General features: G+C 40.4%; 1 protein-coding gene across 1 annotated transcript; it reads right to left on the bottom strand.

Moving 5' to 3' along the window:
* Nucleotides 1-7436: 7436 nt before the first annotated feature.
* LOC122787856 (early nodulin-75-like) lies at nucleotides 7437-8303 on the bottom strand. Its single transcript, XM_044054772.1, has one exon. It carries the CDS (start codon nucleotides 8301-8303, stop codon nucleotides 7437-7439), a length of 867 nt encoding a protein of 288 aa, XP_043910707.1.
* Nucleotides 8304-20674: the final 12371 nt, after the last annotated feature.

A 20674-nucleotide genomic window follows, 5' to 3' on the forward strand; every position in this document is an offset into this window, starting at 1 on the left:
AAGTATCCCAAGTGCAGAAGCACTGTACTATGAGATTAATGGGGCTCTATTCAAAGTATCCCAAGTGCAGAAGCACTGTACTATGAGATTAATGGGGCTCTATTCAAAGTATCCCAAGTGCAGAAGCACTGTACTATGAGATTAATGGGGCTCTATTCAAAAGTATCCCAAGTGCAGAAGCACTGTACTATGAGATTAATGGGGCTCTATTCAAAAGTATCCCAAGTGCAGAAGCACTGTACTATGAGATTAATGGGGCTCTATTCAAAAGTATCCCAAGTGCAGAAGCACTGTACTATGAGATTAATGGGGCTCTATTCAAAAGTATCCCAAGTGCAGAAGCACTGTACTATGAGATTAATGGGGCTCTATTCAAAGTATCCCAAGTGCAGAAGCACTGTACTATGAGATTAATGGGGCTCTATTCAAAAGTATCCCAAGTGCAGAAGCACTGTACTATGAGATTAATGGGGCTCTATTCAAAAGTATCCCAAGTGCAGAAGCACTGTACTATGAGATTAATGGGGCTCTATTCAAAAGTATCCCAAGTGCAGAAGCACTGTACTATGAGATTAATGGGGCTCTATTCAAAAGTATCCCAAGTGCAGAAGCACTGTACTATGAGATTAATGGGGCTCTATTCAAAAGTATCCCAAGTGCAGAAGCACTGTACTATGAGATTAATGGGGCTCTATTCAAAAGTATCCCAAGTGCAGAAGCACTGTACTATGAGATTAATGGGGCTCTATTCAAAAGTATCCCAAGTGCAGAAGCACTGTACTATGAGATTAATGGGGCTCTATTCAAAAGTATCCCAAGTGCAGAAGCACTGTACTATGAGATTAATGGGGCTCTATTCAAAAGTATCCCAAGTGCAGAAGCACTGTACTATGAGATTAATGGGGCTCTATTCAAAAGTATCCCAAGTGCAGAAGCACTGTACTATGAGATTAATGGGGCTCTATTCAAAAGTATCCCAAGTGCAGAAGCACTGTACTATGAGATTAATGGGGCTCTATTCAAAAGTATCCCAAGTGCAGAAGCACTGTACTATGAGATTAATGGGGCTCTATTCAAAGTATCCCAAGTGCAGAAGCACTGTACTATGAGATTAATGGGGCTCTATTCAAAGTATCCCAAGTGCAGAAGCACTGTACTATGAGATTAATGGGGCTCTATTCAAAAGTATCCCAAGTGCAGAAGCACTGTACTATGAGATTAATGGGGCTCTATTCAAAAGTATCCCAAGTGCAGAAGCACTGTACTATGAGATTAATGGGGCTCTATTCAAAGTATCCCAAGTGCAGAAGCACTGTACTATGAGATTAATGGGGCTCTATTCAAAGTATCCCAAGTGCAGAAGCACTGTACTATGAGATTAATGGGGCTCTATTCAAAAGTATCCCAAGTGCAGAAGCACTGTACTATGAGATTAATGGGGCTCTATTCAAAGTATCCCAAGTGCAGAAGCACTGTACTATGAGATTAATGGGGCTCTATTCAAAGTATCCCAAGTGCAGAAGCACTGTACTATGAGATTAATGGGGCTCTATTCAAAAGTATCCCAAGTGCAGAAGCACTGTACTATGAGATTAATGGGGCTCTATTCAAAAGTATCCCAAGTGCAGAAGCACTGTACTATGAGATTAATGGGGCTCTATTCAAAGTATCCCAAGTGCAGAAGCACTGTACTATGAGATTAATGGGGCTCTATTCAAAAGTATCCCAAGTGCAGAAGCACTGTACTATGAGATTAATGGGGCTCTATTCAAAAGTATCCCAAGTGCAGAAGCACTGTACTATGAGATTAATGGGGCTCTATTCAAAAGTATCCCAAGTGCAGAAGCACTGTACTATGAGATTAATGGGGCTCTATTCAAAAGTATCCCAAGTGCAGAAGCACTGTACTATGAGATTAATGGGGCTCTATTCAAAAGTATCCCAAGTGCAGAAGCACTGTACTATGAGATTAATGGGGCTCTATTCAAAAGTATCCCAAGTGCAGAAGCACTGTACTATGAGATTAATGGGGCTCTATTCAAAGTATCCCAAGTGCAGAAGCACTGTACTATGAGATTAATGGGGCTCTATTCAAAAGTATCCCAAGTGCAGAAGCACTGTACTATGAGATTAATGGGGCTCTATTCAAAAGTATCCCAAGTGCAGAAGCACTGTACTATGAGATTAATGGGGCTCTATTCAAAAGTATCCCAAGTGCAGAAGCACTGTACTATGAGATTAATGGGGCTCTATTCAAAAGTATCCCAAGTGCAGAAGCACTGTACTATGAGATTAATGGGGCTCTATTCACAAGTCTCCCAAGTGCAGAAGCACTGTACTATGAGATTAATGGGGCTCTATTCAAAAGTATCCCAAGTGCAGAAGCACTGTACTATGAGATTAATGGGGCTCTATTCAAAAGTATCCCAAGTGCAGAAGCACTGTACTATGAGATTAATGGGGCTCTATTCAAAAGTATCCCAAGTGCAGAAGCACTGTACTATGAGATTAATGGGGCTCTATTCAAAAGTATCCCAAGTGCAGAAGCACTGTACTATGAGATTAATGGGGCTCTATTCAAAAGTATCCCAAGTGCAGAAGCACTGTACTATGAGATTAATGGGGCTCTATTCAAAAGTATCCCAAGTGCAGAAGCACTGTACTATGAGATTAATGGGGCTCTATTCAAAAGTATCCCAAGTGCAGAAGCACTGTACTATGAGATTAATGGGGCTCTATTCAAAAGTATCCCAAGTGCAGAAGCACTGTACTATGAGATTAATGGGGCTCTATTCAAAAGTATCCCAAGTGCAGAAGCACTGTACTATGAGATTAATGGGGCTCTATTCAAAAGTATCCCAAGTGCAGAAGCACTGTACTATGAGATTAATGGGGCTCTATTCAAAAGTATCCCAAGTGCAGAAGCACTGTACTATGAGATTAATGGGGCTCTATTCAAAAGTATCCCAAGTGCAGAAGCACTGTACTATGAGATTAATGGGGCTCTATTCAAAGTATCCCAAGTGCAGAAGCACTGTACTATGAGATTAATGGGGCTCTATTCAAAAGTATCCCAAGTGCAGAAGCACTGTACTATGAGATTAATGGGGCTCTATTCAAAGTATCCCAAGTGCAGAAGCACTGTACTATGAGATTAATGGGGCTCTATTCAAAAGTATCCCAAGTGCAGAAGCACTGTACTATGAGATTAATGGGGCTCTATTCAAAAGTATCCCAAGTGCAGAAGCACTGTACTATGAGATTAATGGGGCTCTATTCAAAAGTATCCCAAGTGCAGAAGCACTGTACTATGAGATTAATGGGGCTCTATTCAAAGTATCCCAAGTGCAGAAGCACTGTACTATGAGATTAATGGGGCTCTATTCAAAAGTATCCCAAGTGCAGAAGCACTGTACTATGAGATTAATGGGGCTCTATTCAAAGTATCCCAAGTGCAGAAGCACTGTACTATGAGATTAATGGGGCTCTATTCAAAAGTATCCCAAGTGCAGAAGCACTGTACTATGAGATTAATGGGGCTCTATTCAAAGTATCCCAAGTGCAGAAGCACTGTACTATGAGATTAATGGGGCTCTATTCAAAAGTATCCCAAGTGCAGAAGCACTGTACTATGAGATTAATGGGGCTCTATTCAAAAGTATCCCAAGTGCAGAAGCACTGTACTATGAGATTAATGGGGCTCTATTCAAAGTATCCCAAGTGCAGAAGCACTGTACTATGAGATTAATGGGGCTCTATTCAAAAGTATCCCAAGTGCAGAAGCACTGTACTATGAGATTAATGGGGCTCTATTCAAAAGTATCCCAAGTGCAGAAGCACTGTACTATGAGATTAATGGGGCTCTATTCAAAGTATCCCAAGTGCAGAAGCACTGTACTATGAGATTAATGGGGCTCTATTCAAAAGTATCCCAAGTGCAGAAGCACTGTACTATGAGATTAATGGGGCTCTATTCAAAAGTATCCCAAGTGCAGAAGCACTGTACTATGAGATTAATGGGGCTCTATTCAAAAGTATCCCAAGTGCAGAAGCACTGTACTATGAGATTAATGGGGCTCTATTCAAAAGTATCCCAAGTGCAGAAGCACTGTACTATGAGATTAATGGGGCTCTATTCAAAAGTATCCCAAGTGCAGAAGCACTGTACTATGAGATTAATGGGGCTCTATTCAAAGTATCCCAAGTGCAGAAGCACTGTACTATGAGATTAATGGGGCTCTATTCAAAGTATCCCAAGTGCAGAAGCACTGTACTATGAGATTAATGGGGCTCTATTCAAAAGTATCCCAAGTGCAGAAGCACTGTACTATGAGATTAATGGGGCTCTATTCAAAAGTATCCCAAGTGCAGAAGCACTGTACTATGAGATTAATGGGGCTCTATTCAAAAGTATCCCAAGTGCAGAAGCACTGTACTATGAGATTAATGGGGCTCTATTCAAAAGTATCCCAAGTGCAGAAGCACTGTACTATGAGATTAATGGGGCTCTATTCAAAAGTATCCCAAGTGCAGAAGCACTGTACTATGAGATTAATGGGGCTCTATTCAAAAGTATCCCAAGTGCAGAAGCACTGTACTATGAGATTAATGGGGCTCTATTCAAAAGTATCCCAAGTGCAGAAGCACTGTACTATGAGATTAATGGGGCTCTATTCAAAAGTATCCCAAGTGCAGAAGCACTGTACTATGAGATTAATGGGGCTCTATTCAAAAGTATCCCAAGTGCAGAAGCACTGTACTATGAGATTAATGGGGCTCTATTCAAAGTATCCCAAGTGCAGAAGCACTGTACTATGAGATTAATGGGGCTCTATTCAAAAGTATCCCAAGTGCAGAAGCACTGTACTATGAGATTAATGGGGCTCTATTCAAAGTATCCCAAGTGCAGAAGCACTGTACTATGAGATTAATGGGGCTCTATTCAAAAGTATCCCAAGTGCAGAAGCACTGTACTATGAGATTAATGGGGCTCTATTCAAAAGTATCCCAAGTGCAGAAGCACTGTACTATGAGATTAATGGGGCTCTATTCAAAGTATCCCAAGTGCAGAAGCACTGTACTATGAGATTAATGGGGCTCTATTCAAAGTATCCCAAGTGCAGAAGCACTGTACTATGAGATTAATGGGGCTCTATTCAAAAGTATCCCAAGTGCAGAAGCACTGTACTATGAGATTAATGGGGCTCTATTCAAAAAGTATCCCAAGTGCAGAAGCACTGTACTATGAGATTAATGGGGCTCTATTCAAAGTATCCCAAGTGCAGAAGCACTGTACTATGAGATTAATGGGGCTCTATTCAAAGTATCCCAAGTGCAGAAGCACTGTACTATGAGATTAATGGGGCTCTATTCAAAGTATCCCAAGTGCAGAAGCACTGTACTATGAGATTAATGGGGCTCTATTCAAAAGTATCCCAAGTGCAGAAGCACTGTACTATGAGATTAATGGGGCTCTATTCAAAGTATCCCAAGTGCAGAAGCACTGTACTATGAGATTAATGGGGCTCTAATCAAAAGTATCCCAAGTGCAGCGGCACTGTACTATGAGATTAATGGGGCTCTATTCAAAGTATCCCAAGTGCAGAAGCACTGTACTATGAGATTAATGGGGCTCTATTCAAAGTATCCCAAGTGCAGAAGCACTGTACTATGAGATTAATGGGGCTCTATTCAAAAGTATCCCAAGTGCAGAAGCACTGTACTATGAGATTAATGGGGCTCTATTCAAAGTATCCCAAGTGCAGAAGCACTGTACTATGAGATTAATGGGGCTCTGTTCAAAAGTATCCCAAGTGCAGAAGCACTGTACTATGAGATTAATGGGGCTCTATTCAAAAGTATCCCAAGTGCAGAAGCACTGTACTATGAGATTAATGGGGCTCTATTCAAAAGTATCCCAAGTGCAGAAGCACTGTACTATGAGATTAATGGGGCTCTATTCAAAAGTATCCCAAGTGCAGAAGCACTGTACTATGAGATTAATGGGGCTCTATGCAGGAAAATAGTGTGCACATGACTTATTAGCATTGCTACACCTAAGGATGAGCTGGCTACTGCTGCTTGTGTGTCATAATGCAATGCAATACGGAAATGATTCAGAGAACATTGCAATAAATTTCCTCGTTAGCATAAATGCCACAATACAAGGTTTGACTAGTTTTAGGGCAATATAAAGCATGGTCACCTTATTGCAAGAGCCAGCATTAAGACAATCAAATTAGTAATCAGGATTTCACTGAAAAAGATCTATGCTAAGGAACCTCTACACTCTACTGAACACCTTCCCGTTCATCTACAGCACACACCAACAAAGAATCAGCTTCAACAATTATAAAACAATTTTCTGTCATTGTCCAGTTCAGTATCTTCCACTTCCCTTGCAGTCACAGCTGAACTAGTCACCGCTTTTGGCCCTCTATAACTATTTACTAGGTTAACAACCCATAATAATCCTGTAAAGATATTCTTTATATTTTTTAAAGGCTGACTCAGCAAAAGCCTCACAGTAGTGTAACCCCCAAATAAAATACAACCTGTATTCAATTTGATAGCCTATTAATGACCACGGAGTAAAAAGGACAGCATTCTTTTCCACTTATATTATTGTAGTTTTAATAGTAGTTAATCATCATGCATATAAATGCAGAACAAAATTACTGGAAATATATTCTACCCAAGAAGTATATCATATGCAAGCAAATACAATAAGCTAACATATGACTAATAACCATACATGAACCTAAGAAATAAAACAAACTGCTGTTATATGATGTACGGCAGAATATAATAAACAACCAACTGAATTAAAATAAAACAGCAAGAAGGGCATGCACAACTGTCAAGGTCTAAAATGTTGTTCAGCCACCTGAAATGACTGCAGTTTGGTGGTTCCGTTAAACTTGGAGACCAAGATTATGCATCTGATTCACTCACTTCTGACTCCACCATTATCCATATCTATTGCTATGTCTTCACAACTTCTTATACAGGCTTTCTCTGTAACTCTGACATTTTGCAATATAGCAAAACATGTTCTGTATTTGAATTACCTTCAACTTAACAAGTAAACATTATCCTGCCTTCCCCAAATCAAGATATTCCTCGATCATTTGGGAAAATGACAAGAATTTCTTGTTGAAATCTTTCAGCTGCATATTTGGCTATAGCAGATATCCCTTCAACATGGAAGCACCTAAATCATTTGTAGCGTCTACTGTACCCCCACTCTGTATTTTACACTGCACACTGCCACTGTTTCCTGAACACTCCCTCCATTTCCTGATATTCTTCACTAGGACTGTTACCTGCGTGTCTTTCCTTCATTTCCTGATATTCTTCACTGGGACTGTTACCTGCGTGTCTTTCCTTCATTTCCTGATATTCTTCACTGGGACTGTTACCTGCGTGTCTTTCCTTCATTTCCTGATATTCTTCACTGGGACTGTTACCTCGTGTCTTTCCTTCATTTCCTGATATTCTTCACTAGGACGGTTACCTGCGTGTCTTTCCTTCATTTCCTGATATTCTTCACTAGGACTGTTACCTGCGTGTCTTTCCTTCATTTCCTGATATTCTTCACTAGGACTGTTACCTGCGTGTCTTTCCTTCATTTCCTGATATTCTTCACTAGGACTGTTACCTGCGTGTCTTTCCTTCATTTCCTGATATTCTTCACTAGGACTGTTACCTGCGTGTCTTTCCTTCATTTCCTGATATTCTTCACTAGGACTGTTACCTGCGTGTCTTTCCTTCATTTCCTGATATTCTTCACTAGGACTGTTACCTGCGTGTCTTTCCTTCATTTCCTGATATTCTTCACTAGGACTGTTACCTGCGTGTCTTTCCTTCATTTCCTGATATTCTTCACTGGGACTGTTACCTGCGTGTCTTTCCTTCATTTCCTGATATTCTTCACTGGGACTGTTACCTGCGTGTCTTTCCTTCATTTCCTGATATTCTTCACTAGGACTGTTACCTGCGTGTCTTTCCTTCATTTCCTGATATTCTTCACTGGGACTGTTACCTGCGTGTCTTTCCTTCATTTCCTGATATTCTTCACTAGGACTGTTACCTGCCTGTCTTTCCTTCATTTCCTGATATTCTTCACTGGGACTGTTACCTGCGTGTCTTTCCTTCATTTCCTGATATTGTTCACTAGGACTGTTACCTGCCTGTCTTTCCTTCATTTCCTGATATTCTTCACTGGGACTGTTACCTGCGTGTCTTTCCTTCATTTCCTGATATTCTTTACTAGGACTGTTACCTGCGTGTCTTTCCTTCATTTCCTGATATTCTTCACTGGGACTGTTACCTCGTGTCTTTCCTTCATTTCCTGATATTCTTCACTGGGACTGTTACCTGCGTGTCTTTCCTTCATTTCCTGATATTCTTCACTGGGACTGTTACCTGCGTGTCTTTCCTTCATTTCCTGATATTCTTCACTAGGACTGTTACCTGCGTGTCTTTCCTTCATTTCCTGATATTCTTCACTAGGACTGTTACCTGCGTGTCTTTCCTTCATTTCCTGATATTCTTCACTAGGACTGTTACCTGCGTGTCTTTCCTTCATTTCCTGATATTCTTCACTAGGACTGTTACCTGCGTGTCTTTCCTCCATTTCCTGATATTCTTCACTAGGACTGTTACCTGCGTGTCTTTCCTCCATTTCCTGATATTCTTCACTAGGACTGTTACCTGCGTGTCTTTCCTTCATTTCCTGATATTCTTCACTGGGACTGTTACCTGCGTGTCTTTCCTTCATTTCCTGATATTCTTCACTGGGACTGTTACCTGCGTGTCTTTCCTTCATTTCCTGATATTCTTCACTGGGACTGTTACCTGCGTGTCTTTCCTTCATTTCCTGATATTCTTCACTGGGACTGTTACCTGCGTGTCTTTCCTTCATTTCCTGATATTCTTCACTAGGACTGTTACCTGCGTGTCTTTCCTTCATTTCCTGATATTCTTCACTGGGACTGTTACCTGCGTGTCTTTCCTTCATTTCCTGATATTCTTCACTGGGACTGTTACCTGCGTGTCTTTCCTCCATTTCCTGATATTCTTCACTGGGACTGTTACCTGCGTGTCTTTCCTTCATTTCCTGATATTCTTCACTAGGACTGTTACCTGCGTGTCTTTCCTCCATTTCCTGATATTCTTCACTGGGACTGTTACCTGCGTGTCTTTCCTTCATTTCCTGATATTCTTCACTAGGACTGTTACCTGCGTGTCTTTCCTCCATTTCCTGATATTCTTCACTGGGACTGTTACCTGCGTGTCTTTCCTTCATTTCCTGATATTCTTTACTAGGACGGTTACCTGCGTGTCTTTCCTTCTAGGTTTCTACCTTATGCACAGTCTACTTTTGCAAAAAATTCACTGTACTATGTTGATCAGGAAGACAAATGTCTGTTAAATCTCTTTTATCTTGTTAATGAGACTTTTCAATACACTTACTGAACTATTATTTTGGCTTTTATTTGCATGCTTTCCAAAACACGACTCTTGTTGTTCCCCCAACAATTTCAGATCTGGTACAGGCACCATAACATTTAACTTCAGCACCTTACTGTCTGCTGCCACGGATGCTGCTCTAAATAACTGATGCCCACAGACTGTCTGACGTTTCTATACTCTTCTTCTTGTCAGTCTGAGTTTCTTGACTGTCTTGCTTTATCGCAGGACCATGTGGATACCTATGTTTTTTCCACTACATCTCTTACCACTTACTTCAACTAGAAATCTTAGGTTTGCCCCACTTTATAATACAGGGCTGCTAATCATTTTGATTCCTCCATCATCTGATCCCCCATCCTGTCTTTCTGATTTAGACTTCCTGCTCTGAGGCATGCTTCCTTGATTACACAAGCTATCTGACTTTTCCATCTTTTGATAAAATATTTAAGTCTATTTAGACCCGTGCAGTGGCTTTTTAATGTACTCTTGCTCTTAGAAGTCAGAGCGTGGGTAAGAAGTAAGGACCATATTGATCAGCTTCTTCCCCAACAACTCCATTTATAATTGTCCTTTCTCTGCTCAAAAGTATAAATTTCTCACGGTATCTTTTAAAATTTATGTGGATTACCTAAAAGCCATCCAACTTTGGGGCTTTCACAGCATACCTCTCAATCTATCAGCTTTCAAGATCAGAAGAAGGGAACATCAAACATCACAGCAGGGGATCCAAAGTCATAGTACTCAAATTTGCATATTTGTAAGTCCACGTTCTTCCTGTGGTTGGATGCATAATATGTAAATTTGCCCTCTTGCACAACATATACAATTAGGCTGGCTAGAAAACTCATAAAATAATATCTACTTTGTTTATTTTAACTTAAAAATCTAGTTTAAGATTTATAACTTATGAATATGGCCACTCTGAAGATTAGTTTATGCTTCCTTCTTAACAGCTATGTCCCTTCAGATCTGAACATTTGCTTGAATTATAAGGAGAACATAACTTGATTTTCACACACACACACACACACACACACACACACACACACACACACACACACACACACACACACACACACTCATTCAGATGTAGCCACTTTGACTGCCTATAGCTCTGATGTCTGACTGTAATCAGATGAATGAAAGAGCCACCAGAATGTACTTCAGCTCATTGCTGTCAGAAGTGCGCATGTGCATGCACACACGCGTGCACACACACAAATTAATAAATAAATAATAGCCACAGTAACACATTTTAGCTCCTTTTGTCAGGACATAGTACAAACTATTATAATCCACACCCCACATAAGGATGTGACCAGTTTATTGACTGTCTTCAGCTCAAATGTCTGACTGTGATCAAATGAATGAATTAATACATAAGCAACAGACATAACTGCCATAATGTACTTTAGTTTATTGCTGTCAGATGAACTTAATATATATATATATATACACACACATAGAAACACAAATTAATACATACATACATACATAAAAGCTCTAATAATATATTTTAGTTCACTGTCTTTCAAGACACACATAGTGAAAACTATCACAATGCCCTAAGACACACACAACCAAGTGAATTTTGTTGCTGAATTACTGACATAACCCAAGTCTATTTTAAGAAATACTTAAAAACAATGCATCATTAACTTAAAAATATTATCTCTACAACACAAAATGTTAGCACAAGAATTGGTGACAGATTTTAAATAGTGTTCTCAAATGCCAGATTAGAAAATATATATGAATGAAAAATTGTTAAAGGATATGAAGTCTGAAACTTAAGGAAAACTCCGCTTTATAACTAAAAAGTCTATTTTTCACTCTCTCTCTCTCTCTCTCACTCTATTTTCTGAGCTATTTTAACATCTCAAAATCACTCTGACTGCTTTTTACAGAATGTTAATGTTTTCTGCAAAATGGCTGTCAATGGGGCTTGAGCTTGACATAACAACATGATCTTATTTTTCTTCAAGCCTTTCTCTTTCCCATAATCCATTCCATGTCTGCTTTATATGAGTCATGCTAGACATAAGGATGTAGAGGTGTATTCTCATTCCATTAACATATAATGGGATTAGTGTCAGTCACTGTCATCTTATATACTATCTGTAACAGGACTGCTTCTTTTATTTTTTGAATGGCCTTCATTTGTGTGCATCTCAGAGCTTGTTTTATAGTATACTAAGGAATTATACAGCTGCAACCAAAACAGTTGCTAAATTGCAGGCCTTTGTTCAGTCTTTTTGTAGTCTGAGATGAACTGATTGACCCTCCCCCACACTTTAGTAAATGTGCTGATACTTTACAAGAAAAATATTTTCTGACTTTCTCTAAATGTCACAGACATCTTTGATACTCTATTCAAGTCATCTTAAAATGTAAATTAGTATAAACAACAAACATTTAAAGTTTAAAGCTTAGCATTTCAAAACTGTGATGCTGCTTATGTAAATTTGTCATAAGAGGTGACAACTGCCTTTGAGCCATTGACTGATCTAATTGCTCTGTTTTGCTATGAAAGACATGGCTACATTGTAAGCAGCTGTGAATCAGCGTAACTTCTCTTCCTGTCTGCAATAAAGATAATGGAAACCAGTTTTACACTTCTCTATCTTGTTTACAGCAGCCTGAACTCCTGATTCCAAAATTCTCTCTGTCTGTGGTATGTCATGCAGCCGAAGACAAATTCCTCTGCAACTTATGTGAGAAGTTAAGATTAAAAAATTGGGTGGTCTTTCCCCTCCTTTGATACCAAAATGAAGAAATGAAAGTTTTATGAAGTACAAGCAGGTTTCAGGTAACTACACAGTACTCGAATCATATTGTGGGGAAAAAAGCAACTGAAGAGTTGAGTTAAACTGTAGGAGAAGGTGGAGTTTTCCTTTAAATGACTACCATTGTTTAAGAACTAGTATAACTATCATCAATTTCCAGAAAAAAACCCACAAATTTTATGAGAAACAGACTGAAAATATGAGGTAAAACCAGGACAGTTGGGAGCTATAAATTATTAAGTCTGAAGTTCAAATGTCTGTCATTAGACTGTAGTTCTCAACAATTTAGCAGAAAACCACAACTTGTACAAGGGCTAGATTAAAATATGAGGCAAAACTCAGTTCATCAATATATACTATCCTGTTTTACTTACTGGAAGGAATATTGGTTTGGAGTTCAAACCCCCCCCCCCCCATGATCTTCAGTTAACCTGGCTCTCTGGCAGTAATGGAGAGCAACAGCAAACACCAATCCAGATTAATTAATCCCTTATCCACAACTGTTATGACCACAAAATAAAATAAATTAATATGAAGTAGCTACACTCGAGATAAAAAAAAAAGTTTCAACCGGCAAGCAGTGGCAGCAAACCAACTAACAGATTTTAATGGGCATGGTATTGTTCTGGCAGTGGTTGGCAAGCAGCTAAAGTCCAGTTAGTCCACACCTAACAGAAACCTTAAAATCTGAAGCACACAGAACAAGTGGGATTTTGCAAAAGTATATGCTACAATGGCAACCAACAAACATTTGGAATCACAGATGACAGTAGCTGTTCAAGACAGCTAAGAGTGGTAGCATGTTACAAAGACCAGCAAGCTGGCAACTACATACCACCCACCAACCCAATTCACACCAATGAAAAGCAGAGCCCAAGTAATTACAAAGGTAAAAGGTCAACACAACCAACAGGTCCTCTCACTTCTCTTTTTAACCTAAACTCACTTACTGCATCATTGCCACACTTTTTCAAGTGACTGCAGGCTACCTTATTGGTCCATTTTTGTAACTGCTAAAAGTTGTTTGACTCAGTTACTCTACGGACAGAATACATTTTGACTCTCTCATTGGCTGTTCAATACAGCCAACTAATGACCACAAATCAGATATATCAAAAGACAAAGTGGAGCAAGCAGTAAAAGGAGACTAAAATCAGAATGCTGTGCCAAAGTTGGATGGTTGAGAGATATGGTCCCCAGGATCATTCTGACATGAGGTAGAAGGTACTGTATCCTCTCCTTCCAATACAATAAAAAGGCAACTTGTACCAGTATTCTATAGTGCCATTTGCGATCTCTGCCTTATTTAATTTTTCATATTCCTTTTATTTATAAACCTGTAATATAGAACCCTCTTACTTTTTCTTATAGCACCTGTATTCTGGCTCAACAGTAATATCAATTCAAGGTTATTTTGTCTCTTAGCATACACTGCCTTCATGTTTTCCTCTTATTTATGTTACCTGACCCTCTCAATTTGTTTTTCTTCCCTTGGTTGCTCTGACCATGAAAAGAACACCTCAGAAAAGATTGTATTGTTAGTTTTACCTTTTTCTTATCTATGTCCCCTTGTCTAAAGTCTTTCCTTATTTGATGTTTCTCTCTTGCAATGACAGAAGTGGGTTTAGAACTCTACCCACATACTATTTCTTTCATGTTCACAACATCTGAGAAATCTTTCTTACCGGTATGTTTTTGATCCTGAACAGTCACATGCTACTTAGAATTCTCTTTTTTTCTGTGGCTTTCAGTATTACCTAGACAGAATGTTTTAATTTTGTTCAGGTTATGCACTTTTCATGCTTCCTAACTTCATTCCCTCAGAATACTCTGTTTCAGTGAGTGTTCTCCTCCTTCAGTTCTGCTAGTTATTTTACTCAGTGTTTTGCAACACGTATAGGCTGCATTGATACATTTGTTGTCTGCTTTTCAGCACTTTTAAACTTCAATATTTTATTGTCCATCTCCCTTTCTTCTCAAGGTCCAGCTGTTACAGGCTGGTCTAGCATGTGTGCATGCTGGCATTTCTTTAAATGGTTGTAGCCTATTCTTCTGTCTATATTTTTAGTCATTGTTTTACCTTTAGGGCTATCTAATACTATTTTCTGATATTTACTATATTCATACACTCTAGTGAATGTGTCTGGTAGTTGCTTCCCCAGGCACAAGCTAATTTTATTCAAATAAATAAGAGGTATAGCTATAGGCTTATTCATTTGCAGGTTTCCTTCTCCATTCTGGTAGGGTGGCTTGTCAAAAGGATTACCTTCTTTCCCCTGTTTCCACAAATCTTTAAAGTTAGAATAATATTTCTCTGTTATGTTGCTTGTTAATTTGATTAGTAGAGCAACAAGATGAAGTAACATTCCAGTAACAGCATGGTATTCATAGTCATTACACTTAAGCATAGCAAGTATGTGTGAGGGTCACAAACACAGCTCAAGCCAGATTCAGAGACACAAGCAGCACCAAAGTGAATCCGTTAAAATATATTGTAGAAAGTCTTATGCAAATAAGGGAATAAAGAGACAATGGTGAGAAATGTGTGACTTTATTATGTAAATGAGTGTCACGTCTAATCTTTTGCAGTTCATAAGTGCTTTATGATGAATATCTGCACCATGTGCAGATGGATTGTAAAAAGCAAATCTGTATCTTTACAATCCACTTTGCAATTCATAAAGGTGCTCAGTTTCTCTGCAAGTGTTTCTCACCTTGACTTACTTGCCTTGGTGGCACAGAAACATGGTGAGTGGTGCATCGCTCACAACCGTGGGAGGAGAAAAAGGCATAGGTAAAGAATAACTCACCATAACTTTGCTAAGAAGGAGATATTGGACAGCATTAGAGTGAACTTGGATACAATAAGGGTTTTGGTGAGTTTGTAAGGCCAACAAACAGAAAATGAAGAAATATGTGGTTTTCCTATATTCAGACCTTTTAGAGAAAAACTGGGACAGGTTTGGTATCTCACAGGCTTCTGCATCAAGGATACTGCACCAGTTTCTCAATATATTCTTGGCACATGTGGATGAGCATATCTGTTTCCCATTCTCACTACACAACTGAACAAGTATCATGTGTGCCTTCTATCAGCTGGCATGCTTTCCTGAGGTTATTGGTGTAATAGATTGCACCATGTGTGCCTTCTATCAGCTGGCATGCTTTTCTGGGGTGATTGGTGTAATAGATTGCACCATGTGTGCCTTCTATCAGCTGGCATGCTTTCCTGGGGTGATTGGTGTAATAGATTGCATCATGTGTGCCTTCTATCAGCTGGCATGCTTTCCTGAGGTGATTGGTGTAATAGATTGCACCATGTGCGCCTTCTATCAGCTGGCATGCTTTCCTGGGGTGATTGGTGTAATAGATTGCACCATGTGTGCCTGCTATCAACTCACATGCTTTCCTGAGGTGATTGGTGTAATAGATTGCACCATGTGTGCCTGCTATCAACTCGCATGCTTTCCTGGGGTGATTGGTGTAATAGATTGCACCATGTGTGCCTGCTATCAGCTGGCATGTTTTCCTGGGGTGATTGGTGTAATAGATTACACCATGTGTGCCTGCTATCAGCTGGCATGCTTTCCTGGGGTTATTGGTGTAATAGATTGCACCATGTGTGCCTGCTATCAACTCGCATGCTTTCCTGGGGTGATTGGTGTAATAGATTGCACCATGTGTGCCTTCTATCAGCTGGCATGCTTTCCTGGGGTGATTGGTGTAATAGATTGCACCATGTGTGCCTGCTATCAACTTGCATGCTTTCCTGGGATTATTGGTGTAATAGATTGCACCATGTGTGCCTTCTATCAGCTGGCATGCTTTCCTGGGGTGACTGGTGTAATAGATTGCACCATGTGTGCCTTCTATCAGCTGGCATGCTTTCCTGGGGTGATTGGTGTAATAGATTGCATCATGTGTGCCTGCTATCAACTGGCATGCTTTCCTGGGGAGATTGGTGTAATAGATTGCACCATGTGTGCCTTCTATCAGCTGGCATGCTTTCCTGGGGTGACTGGTGTAATAGATTGCACCATGTGTGCCTTCTATCAGCTGGCATGCTTTCCTGGGGTGACTGGTGTAATAGATTGCACCATGTGTGCCTGCTATCAGCTGACATGCTTTCCTGGGGTGATTGGTGTAATAGATTGCACCATGTGTGCCTTCTATCAGCTGGCATGTTTTCCTGGGGTGACTGGTGTAATAGATTGCACCATGTATGCCTGCTATCAACTCGCATGCTTTCCTGGGGTTATTGGTGTAATAGATTGCACCATGTGTGCCTTCTATCAGCTGGCATGCTTTCCTTGGGTGAGTGGTGTAATAGATTGCATCATGTGCGCCTTCTATCAGCTGGCATGCTTTCCTGGGGCGATTGGTGTAATAGATTGCACCATGTGTGCCTGCTATCAGCTGGCATGCTTTCCTGGGGTGATTGGTGTAATAGATTGCACCATGTGTGCCTTCTATCAGCTGGCATGCTTTCTGGGGTGATTGGTGTAATAGATTGCACCATGTGTGCCTTCTATCAGCTGGCATGCTTTCCTGGGGTTATTGGTGTAATAGATTCCACCATGTGTGCCTTCTATCAGCTGGCATGCTTTCCTGGGGTGATTGGTGTAATAGATTGCACCATGTGTGCCTGCTATCAGCTGGCATGCTTTCCTGGGGTGATTGGTGTAATAGATTGCACCATGTGTGCCTTCTATCAGCTGGCATGCTTTCTGGGGTGATTGGTGTAATAGATTGCACCATGTGTGCCTTCTATCAGCTGGCATGCTTTCCTGGGGTGATTGGTGTAATAGATTGCATCATGTGTGCCTGCTATCAACTCGCATACTTTCCTGGGGTGATTGGTGTAATAGATTGCACCATGTGTGCCTTCTATCAGCTGGCATGCTTTCCTGGGGTGACTGGTGTAATAGATTGCACCATGTGTGCCTTCTATCAGCTGGCATGCTTTCCTGGGGTGATTGGTGTAATAGATTGCACCATGTGTGCCTGCTATCAGCTGGCATGCTTTCCTGGGGTTATTGGTGTAATAGATTGCACCATGTATGCCTGCTATCAACTCGCATGCTTTCCTGGGGTGACTGGTATAATAGATTGCACCATGTGTGCCTGCTATCAGCTGGCATGCTTTCCTGGGGTGATTGGTGTAACAGATTGCACCATGTGTGCCTTCTATCAGCTGGCATGCTTTCCTGGGGTGACTGGTGTAATAGATTGCACCATGTGTGCCTGCTATCAACTTGCATGCTTTCCTGGGGTGATTGGTGTAATAGATTGCACCATGTGTGCCTTCTATCAGCTGGCATGCTTTCCTGGGGTGACTGGTGTAATAGATTGCACCATGTGTGCCTGCTATCAACTTGCATGCTTTCCTGGGGTGATTGGTGTAATAGATTGCACCATGTGTGCCTTCTATCAGCTGGCATGCTTTCCTGGGGTGACTGGTGTAATAGATTGCACCATGTGTGCCTGCTATCAACTCGCATGCTTTCCTGAGGTTATTGGTGTAATAGATTGCACCATGTGTGCCTTCTATCAGCTGGCATGCTTTCCTGTGGTGACTAGTGTAATAGATTGCACCATGTGTGCCTTCTATCAGCTGGCATGCTTTCCTGGGGTGATTGGTATAATAGATTGCATCATGTGTGCCTGCTATCAACTCGCATGCTTTCCTGGGGTGACTTGTGTAATAGATTGCACCATGTGTGCCTTCTATCAGCTGGCATGCTTTCCTGGGGTGACTGGTGTAATAGATTGTACCATGTGTGCCTTCTATCAGCTGGCATGCTTTCCTGGGGTGACTGGTGTAATAGATTGCACCATTATCATCCCCATTTCCTACACGTGGTTGGAGTTTTATGACAGCTGTCTCCATCTCTCAATTCAATACCATTCTCCTACCTTCTTTGACAGTCATGTCTGACTGTCACAGGTCTTCTCTTACACAATCCATCCACCTCTTTGCTGGACATCCTTGTTTCCTCTTACCTTCTTCCCATCTGGCCCAAATGATCTTCACCAGATTGACTTCTGCTTTTCTGCACATGTCCCCAAATCACAGTAATAATTTGTCTTGCACCTTCTCTGCAATTGGAGCTACTTTATCTTCTTCTCTGATGTCCTCACTTCTTTATCTGTGCTATATCTCAGATATTTCATCTCCATCCATCTTTCTCCACTGCTTTGCCTTTACTGCCCTGGTTTCTGTACCAAATAGTAGTACTGGTCGCATCACTGTTTTGTACACCTTACTTATCAGCTTCATTGGCATTCTTCTGTCATACATTACATCTGACACTTTGTGCCAGTTGGCTGCAACCACTCTGATTCTAACTTTGATCTCCTCATTCAAACTTCCTTTCGTCTCACCCCCCCCCCCCAGATACTTGAAGCTGTTAACCTGTTCCACTGTTTCCCCTTCAACCTCAATTCTCAGCTTCTTTTGATTTTCCCCATTTGCTGCCATGGCAACTGTCTCATCCGTACTTAGTTTCATACTATGTGTTTTCAGTTTTGCACTCCATTCGCTTATCATTTGCTGAAGTTCTTGATCAGTGTGCACCTGCAATGCCACATTATCTCCATACAGTAACTTTGCATCACCAGTATGAATAACAGTGGCCTTAGAGCTGAACCCTGATGCACACCCAGTCCGAATGGGAAGCTTTATGTGAGACTCAATACTGTTTGTACTTACATACAAATGTTTCAAGCATGGGCATTAATGCCCTTCTAGCTTGCCAATATACCAAAACACTTATTCCCACAATAAATGCCCAGGCTGTTCTTGAAAATATCTAAACTAGAACTTGCTTTAATGTAATTTGGTAGTCTGTTCCAAGCATCAGCTACTCTGTCAGAGTACCAATTAGTACACTTCTCATTCCTCTAGAATCTTCTACATAGGTTATCTGATGATTCTCTAGTACTTTTTGATAACCCCAAACATTCCCAGATGTAGTTGTACCTAAATGCCCTATATACCTGAATAAGATCTCCTCTTAAATATTTGTAAGAGACACTGTAAAGTTCAGATATTTTAGTCTTTTATAATAACTTAGATTTTCACATCTATGGATGCCCTTGGTATATTTCTGCTGTACTCTTTCCAGTTTATTCATGCTTGTTTTCCTATAGGGTTTCCATATTGTTATTCCATACTCAAGTTTGGGTCTAATGTAACTAACAAACAATGACTTCATTATGTTTGATTTCCTAGACTTTATAAATCTTTTTGGGTTATAATCAGGGCTTCTTTCCTCAATACCGATGAGATAGTCACTTTGCAGTAGTGACCATATGCTACTATCCACTCTGCTCTATTTAGATGGACATCGATGCCATTCTTGTCACACTATAACACCTATAGTTATATAACTATCATTAGCCAATTGGTTGATATGATTAGAAAAACTCATAGTTGAATCTACCCATATACCCAGCTCCTTAAATGAGTCTCCAGTTTCAATCACTATGTGCTGTATTAAATATTCACCTTTCAGTTTATGTCTGCCAAATCTCATATGCTTAGTTTTTGATGTATTTATCAACATATTACTCTCCTGTGTCCAAATGGTCAATTTAGTCAAATTATTTTACAGACATGCCTTATCTGTAACACTTGTAATCAGTTTACCCAATTTCAGATTGTCAGTATATAGACCGTAGAACACCTTAGATAAAAAAGTAAGGTCGGAAAGATGCAATCTAAACAAGTAAGGGCCTAGGACAGAGCCCTGTGGGTCTCCTTGACTGTAACCAAGGATTTCACCTGTCCAGTTGTTGTGTACTTGAGTCATTGGGTCCTTCTACATCATCATCAACAACCTCCTTTTTCTCCATTTTCTACATGGGATCAGAGTTTTGTGTCAACTGCCACCATCTCTCTTGATTCAGTGCCACTCTTCTACCATCTTCTACACTCATGCTTGACTGTCATAGTCTTCTCTCACACAATCCATTCTCTTTGCAGGATGCCCTCATTTCCTCCTGCCTTCTTCCTGTCTGTCCTAAATCTTCTTCACCCGACTGATTACTGATTTCCTGCACATGTCCAAATCAGTGTAATCTGTTCTCTTTGACCTTTTCTGCAATTGGAGCTACTTTGGCTTCTGCTCTGATGTCCTCATTCCTTCATCTGTCCCACAGTGTGGATCCTACCACCTATCTTAGATACTTCACCTTGATGACTTCTAGCTTCCTCATCTGCTCTGCCTTTACTGCCCAGCTTTCTGTACCACACAGTAGTATTAGTCTCACCACCGTTTTCTACACCTTACTTTTCATCTTCTTTGGCATTCGTCTGTCTCACACTACCCCTAACATTCTGCACCAGATGGCTGCAGCTCCTCTGATTCTAGATTTTACCTCCTCATTCAGACTTCCCTTCTCATCAA

The sequence above is a fragment of the Protopterus annectens genome, chromosome 13.part0 (genome assembly GCF_019279795.1).
Source record: "Protopterus annectens isolate FY-2018-M chromosome 13.part0, PAN1.0, whole genome shotgun sequence".
In the NCBI taxonomy this organism is placed as follows: domain Eukaryota; kingdom Metazoa; phylum Chordata; order Ceratodontiformes; family Protopteridae; genus Protopterus; species Protopterus annectens.

Bases quoted from the DNA above. Each gene is read 5' to 3' on its own strand.
- LOC122787856 (XM_044054772.1), bottom strand. From the start codon at position 8,303: ATGAAGGAAAGACACGCAGGTAACAGTCCTAGTAAAGAATATCAGGAA.